Source organism: Lolium perenne, chromosome 5 (assembly GCF_019359855.2).
Source record: "Lolium perenne isolate Kyuss_39 chromosome 5, Kyuss_2.0, whole genome shotgun sequence".
Classification (NCBI taxonomy): domain Eukaryota; kingdom Viridiplantae; phylum Streptophyta; class Magnoliopsida; order Poales; family Poaceae; genus Lolium; species Lolium perenne.
Genome location: NC_067248.2, coordinates 209,590,383 through 209,597,438, shown reverse-complemented (window position 1 = coordinate 209,597,438; position 7,056 = coordinate 209,590,383). Strand labels below are relative to the sequence as shown.

The 7,056-nt window shown below is 48.4% G+C and overlaps 1 protein-coding gene across 1 annotated transcript; it reads left to right on the top strand.

Annotated features, from left to right (window-relative positions):
• Nucleotides 1-3,889: 3,889 nt before the first annotated feature.
• Nucleotides 3,890-6,837, top strand: LOC127301803 (thylakoidal processing peptidase 1, chloroplastic). The gene is made up of 6 exons (XM_051332078.2): nucleotides 3,890-5,048; nucleotides 5,140-5,208; nucleotides 5,298-5,366; nucleotides 5,500-5,586; nucleotides 6,163-6,230; nucleotides 6,325-6,837. Exons 1-6 carry the CDS (start codon nucleotides 4,239-4,241, stop codon nucleotides 6,443-6,445), a joined length of 1,224 nt encoding a protein of 407 aa, XP_051188038.1. The 5' UTR covers nucleotides 3,890-4,238; the 3' UTR covers nucleotides 6,446-6,837.
• Nucleotides 6,838-7,056: the final 219 nt, after the last annotated feature.

The window sequence follows — 7,056 nt, the reverse complement described above, 5'->3', positions numbered from 1 at the left end:
TCTGCGGTGAAGGAGAACGCGTGTATACTTTTCAAATTCCAAATTATAGTGGTTAGAGCAACTCTAGCAGATCCCTTAAAACGGGCCGAACCCGTATTGGTTCAGCGGGTTTACAATTCCGCTCGTCACCGTTTGCATCGTATCAGTATCATAAGAGGCTTCCCTCGCCTTTCAATCGGTACTCACGGCCCGGCCCGTAAAAATTTCACGGCGGCACGTGAAATTCGTAGGGTGGACGGTATATATAGGCAGAAACGACGGATATGGGTTGAAACCCTACTTTCCCTCCGCCGCAGTGGATGGAGCCGCCCCCACACTCCAGCGAGAAATCACGTCGCATCCGCCGCACCACCGCACCCTCCCTGACCCATAGATTCCTCACTGCGGTAGTTTCAGTAGGGGCGGCCGGATTGGGGGTGGAAGCGCCCCGCCAGGTCGCGAGCCACTGTTGTTCAACACCGCGGCGGAGCGCGCAAAATGGGTGCCCTCTAAGGCCGCGCGAAAGCGCAGTGCACGCCGTTGGATGAATTGGGGGCTCGTGCCGCCGGGAAGCTCGCCCCGTACGCCTTATCCGGCGAGTGGCTGTCCTTCTCCGGTTGCCGCCGCTCTTCCTCACCGTCGGAGGACAAGGCGACCTCGGACGAGGAGGAGGCACCATTCGCAGAGCGCTTCGAGGATGGCTACTAACGTCGACAACGAGGAGGAGGAGGCGGAGGTGGCCGCGCGGTGGAGGCGCGATTAGGCTGATACCGTCCGCCAGGTGTGCTCCTTCGAGGTCGCACAGAAGGAGGCCTCCGTCCGCCACGTGAAGATTGAGCGTGTCATCCTCGATGACGACTAGAACTCGCTGTCCGCCACCGCCGCATCTACAGACCCCGGTGAGGTATCCTCGGGCCGATTTTTGGTACAATTAGGTTAGCGGCCACGTTTAATTAGGTTTTATCGTGCTCCTTTTGTAAAATAGTGTTGATGTATATAGTTGAATTGCACAGACCAACTCGAACAGATGATATTTTAGAATTCTCCCGTGAAATTTAATTTCAAACTTACGGTTCGTATTAACAGGATCTGATCTACGTGAGCTAGCAACGCGAACGAAACTGAGTTGACCGTGCCCTGTACTCGCGATTTTGCGGGAAGACTTTTAATTGATCCGCTAGAGTTGCTCTTATCATGCACTTCCCCCTTTACTTAGGGGCCAATCTTATTTAGTTATGTTGTTGACATTGTTCGATTATTCTTGTCTGGATTTGACAGGTTATAAAATATTGTCATGCATGCTGTGACTGGACTACGTGTCTGTCAATTTGTTTGCTGATGTTGCCTCATGCTATGCTCTTTGACTATGAGCTCGTAAACTTCAGAGTGCAGCTAAACAAGGTTACTTTAGAATATATTTTTCAGCGGCGAAGGGTGAACGCGTGTATACATTTCAAGTTCCAGATTATAGTGATTAATTATGCATCGTATGTGAACGCTCTACTCTCTGTTTTCCTTGCCCAATTATCCGAAGGAAGGATATCGTTGAATATTTGTATGGGAGCACTAGTCTGTGTTCCTTGATCCAGATCTCCGGATGAACTTGCACTAGCCGGGAAGAATCTTCCACTGCTTCATCAGAAATTCTCCACCGTGGGTTTGGTTACCGACTGAGCTTTCTGATGCCACCGTGTCGAGGAGTCCCCGACGGCCTTGATCGTGACCGTGGAAGCTGCGGAGAAGCAACGGAGCTAATCGACCACGTGGTGTAAAGGTGAACGTAAACATTGTTGTATCTTCCGTGGCGTTATTAAGCTAGCGGTGGATGGCAGCATCCGGGACTCGATCGGGACCTTTGCTTGCTCCGTTGGCTTTTCGAGTCGCTTTCGCCTTTACAATGCTGCGGCGAGCTTTTCCGTATGCTGCTTCGAGCTTCAAACTGAGCCTAACAACCATGAGGGGATGATGATTAAGATTGTGATCGAGCTGACTGGACACCACGGAAGTGCTCGCTGGCCGCCTGTCAGGGCGGAGTGTTCGCCACATGGATATTATTGACTAATTCCCGGTTGACTGTCACTCAAGTGACATTCGTACCATAATTTTGTAGTGTGCGGAACTTTTTTAGGTTATAATTTATTCATATTTTTAGTTCTAACCTGACTTGCAACTGATTTTTTTTAGAAAAAATCCGAGGTGGAATCGAACTTGCAAATGAAAATCCCAGCTGGTTTCTTGGATCGCAACGTTTAAACATTACACTATTCTGCATTATTGAAGTATACCACATAGTGTTCGCCACAAGGATAATCTTCTCTTGGTAGAGCTCCTACCTTTGGATATTCTGAACTTCCAATGAGAAAAATGAGGAGGACCTCCTCAGCCTTTTATTGTAGAATATACAATAAACTCCGTTCAGCTATTTGTTGGTTTCCATGATCGATATTAGCAGAACGATTAGTCGGTCCTCTCCTTCCGAGGGCATCGCCAATTGAGCTCCTCTATTCTCCTCTCGGCCGTTTTGTCTCCCATAGCTTGCCCCACATTGTTTCTCTCAATCTTTTTTGACAAAGAGCATAGTGGCGAAGCTAGACAAGAACTGCTGGGTGCAGAAGTCAAAATTTGCACGTTTACGAGGCAAAAAGCTTAAAATTTTCATCTAATATCACTCCTAAAAATCTTCAAACATTGGTCAAAAGCTGGGGGCGGTGCCCACCTGACATACACGTAGCTCCGCCAATGAAAGATATATTAATATTGTGAAGATACCATTTACTTTCAAACATCTGCAACAACACATTACCCTAGCGATATTATGAATACACACAACCAAAAAGAAGAAGATGAATTATACTAAAAGAAAAGGTCCTCTACGGATCTCTTTCTTATAGTAGCAGTACTAACACCACCAAGATATCACCAAAAGTATAACTTCTCCAAAATCGACACCTCCAAGAAGAAAACAGTGCACAAGTGTCGTCGTCTGATCTTAGGTTTTCACTCTGGAGAAATTCCTGTCTCACAAAAAACCATCTCTGAATCTAGCATCACTTCCTCTTTCCAAACACCTCCACTCTCCACAACACATGTCCTTCACACTTTGTCCCTGTGGGCGCCTCACTCATGCGATGGATGCCAACAACTCGATTTCACGCCATTGAGATTTCAAAGACATTGAGACTGTTGTGAATGAATCCGGTACATCACGCTAATCGACGCCATCAAGCCAAAGCTGGTGTCATCTAGCCTTAACCGGCAGCTAGTGGACTGCCATTTTGATGTTCCATTGATTGTTTTAGACATACCACGAATGTGTTTGTTAATTGTTGCGTACACATGATGGTCGTGTTGCTTTTGCAATGATTTTCCTTATGTTGCTAGAGCTTGCTCTGATATTGCCAATGTATTCTTTAGCATTGGCATGGTAATTATTTTATGTTGCTACTTTGGTGTCTTTTAGACATATTGCTTACATAATTTTTAACATTTGTTGCAGCCAATTGATACATATATGTTGTGTACAAGAAAGTTTTGTTTCTAAACGATGGAAGAGTTTTTACTTGGTGTGTCCGTAATTTTAAAACGTTTTTGCATGCTTTAGTATGTGTTACAAAAAAATTGCAACGATGTTGCTAAAAAGTAACACATATTTGCATGCAAGGTTTTCATGCTCTAGCGTTGAACGGTCAAGATTATGTTAAGTACGAGATCGGATGGCTAGGGTGACGCCCCATTGGTTAATGAAAATCTACTTGCTTTCAAATAAAAATCATGAAAAGGATAATAAACTTGCCCATTTCTTGCTGCTTTCCTGTATTGGACTCATTTCCAATTTCACAGGGAAAAGTCTCCAAAATGCTGGGGCCGGGTCACTCCACCAATCCTCGTCCTATAATAACACCAGTCCCTCCCCCCTCCCGCGTTCTCTCCCCACTCCACCCACCTCGCCGCCCACCCCGTTGACAGCCACCGTTGACCTCGCCGTCCGGCGGGGCCGACTCGCCGCCGGAAACCAACCCCACCTCCACCTCCACCCCATAGACCCCTCCGCACCTCCCCCGAGCTAGCACCGCCCGGTCCACCGCTCTCCTCCGGCCCGCCGCCGCCTCGCCATCCCCCGCGCCGCCGCCCCGCCACTCGAGCCCCACCGTGATGTCCCAGAACCAGTAGCCGACCTCTCCTCGCGCAGCTCCTTCTCCCCCGACCGCCCCATCCATCTCCTCTCGCTCTCGCTACGACGGATCACCTACGTCCTCCTCATGGCGATACGCATCACCGTGTCCTACTCCGGCTACGTCGCGCAGAACCTCGCCGCGTCGCTCGGCCTCCGCTGCGGCGCCTCGGCGTCCTCCTCCGCCGGCTGCCGCTTCCTCCAGGAGGGCGCCTGGCGCCCCTTCTGCATCTTCACCTCCTCCCGCCAGCCCGAGCTCCTCGCCAAGAGCGGCGGCGACCGCCATGACGCCGCCGACGACCACAACCACCCCAAGCCGCTGGCCTTCGCCGCCACCGCCGGAAGCCACGCCCTGTTCCCCTCGCGCGCGTACTCCTCTTCGTCCAAGCAGCAGCCGCCGCCGACGCTAACCGTGGGGTTGCTGTCGGTGCTCGCCCAGGGCACCACGGCGGGGTCGTCGACGGCCAGGATCCCCGGCGCCGCGTCTCTGTACGGCTCCTCGTCGATCTCGATCGGGCTGTTCAACCCCACAAACCTCCTCCCGTTCCTGCAGAACGCGAAGTGGTTCCCCTGCAGCGACCTTGCCCCCTCCTCCTCCTCGTCTTCTTCCCCTCCTCCCGCGCCGCCGATGCCTTCGATTCGTCCCTCCAAGAAGGCGTTGATCGGTGCTTCTGGAGCTCCCGCTGCCGCTTCTGCTGGAGTTGCGAGGAGCGCCGGGATGACCAAGAGCAGCTGGTTGTCGAGGTGGGTCAGCTCCTGCTCCGACGACGCCAAGACGGCCCTCGCCGCCGTCACCGTGCCGCTGCTCTACAGCTCCTCCCTCGCCGAGCCGAGGTCCATCCCCTCCAAGTCCATGTACCCCACCTTCGATGTCGGTGACCGGATTCTCGCCGAGAAGGTAGTAAAACATTTTTGGAGGATCATGTAATAATTAGTTTGGCAGTCTGACACTTTGTTTCTGATCTTTGTTCTGATAATGTGATCCGCAGGTGTCGTACGTGTTCCGGGAACCGGAAATCTTGGACATTGTCATCTTCCGTGCTCCCCTAGCTCTTCAGGTATTGTGGTTTCCTCCAGCCTCTCAAATTTATCTGCTCATACTGTAATTCACAGTGAACTTAATGTTTGAAATGCAATGCTGTGGCAGGCTATGGGCTACAGCTCGGGTGATGTGTTCATCAAGAGGGTTGTGGCCAAGGGAGGGGACTACGTCGAAGTAAGCTTTTATTTATCCCAATGCTAGTGCCTTGAGTTTGTTTCTTTGTGTTGTTACCAGTTAGTAGTGTTCTGCAAAAAAGCTCGATTCTTTTGCTTGAGCTATAACTGCTGTGCACTTGGTTCTTTCATAGGTGCGCGATGGCAAGTTACTGATCAATGGAGTGCTTCAGGATGAAGAGTTTGTGCTGGAGCCACACAACTATGAGATGGAACCAATGGTATGTTATCTTCCGTGTCTCACTACGTTGTTGTTTGTATACTGCAAGCTGTGCCATGATAGCACACTATGTGATATTTGGAAATTTAGGCCTAGTTTGCGATTGCGGTATACGCAAGGGGTAATGCAATCTTCCATTTTTTTTAAGCTTGTGCTTGCTGTGCTGAAATGGGAGGAACCATCTAGTTAGCTCAGATAATCTTTACTTATCATGTCTAAAGAAGAGATCTTTCTAACTAACTGTTATACCTACAAACAAATATGAAGGAATAACACTTGCAAGTGCCACCGCAATACCAAAAGGAGCCTTAGCTGAGCAGATCACATTGAAATGTTTTATTTTCCTCAAGCAAACAGAAGCTGAAATTTAAGAATGAATGACATCGAAATATCAATTAGGTTACTTAACCGCCTACTAGTAGCAGAGAATGTCTCCATGAACGTTGTGTGTTTCCTTGCAGATATGTACATAAGAATGTGTATAGAGCAGGTCAAAAAAAAAAGAAGAAAAAAAATGTGTATAGAGATTTCGACCCTTCCGACTTTGCTGAAGTAATCGCTGTTATTATTCTTGCAGCTTGTACCTGAAGGGTATGTGTTTGTGCTGGGAGACAACCGTAACAACAGCTGTGATTCTCACAACTGGTATGCTCCAAAGTCTGAACCAAACTCCATTTGCTCCGAATGTTCCACTATGTAAAATTCAGGTCTAACTTCTTTGTGATCTTTCATATTTCAGGGGTCCACTTCCTGTGAGGAACATTCTTGGGAGGTCCATCTTCCGGTACTGGCCACCGTCGAAGATAACAGATACCATATACCATCCTGATGCAACACTCTGCGCCGTGGGGATGTCATGACAAGCAGTTGCACCGGCGATGCCGGGCAACCAATGTGCAATACCCTTCTACAGAGCTTGTGCTCCGCTGATGAGCTGAGCTCCAGTTCCCTTGTTTCGGGCAATTCGTTCATCAGAGCGTTTGTCTGTACAACTGTGTATTCATGTTGGATCATTTGTTTTTGTTTAAAACAACGAAAAGCTTAGACTTAGCGAGCTAAAAAAAAGGTCTCGTATATATGTAAAGAGCAGCTGCTGAAGGAGCATTCGGTTGCTTCAGAGCTGGACGATTTTGTTCTGAAGAAGCATTCATTTGTTTCAGAGCTAGCTGGGAGATGTACATTTTTGCTTCATAATTTGTAATGAGCAGTATGTTAACATTAAAAAAAATGACGAATTCAATATTTACTGCAACATCTATTTGCTTGTTGCGAAACTGTTGTTGAGGTTCATGAAGTACTGAAGTATGAATTTCATCTAAACCACGAGACGAAGCAGACGGTTAGGCCGGTCTTTTCGTGATTCTAACAAACACCGCAGAGCAGTAGCAAAAACATTACTCCTACACAACTCTCACGGCTGTTTACAAATTCTGAAATTTAGAGACAACAATGGAATACTTATAGTAGAATA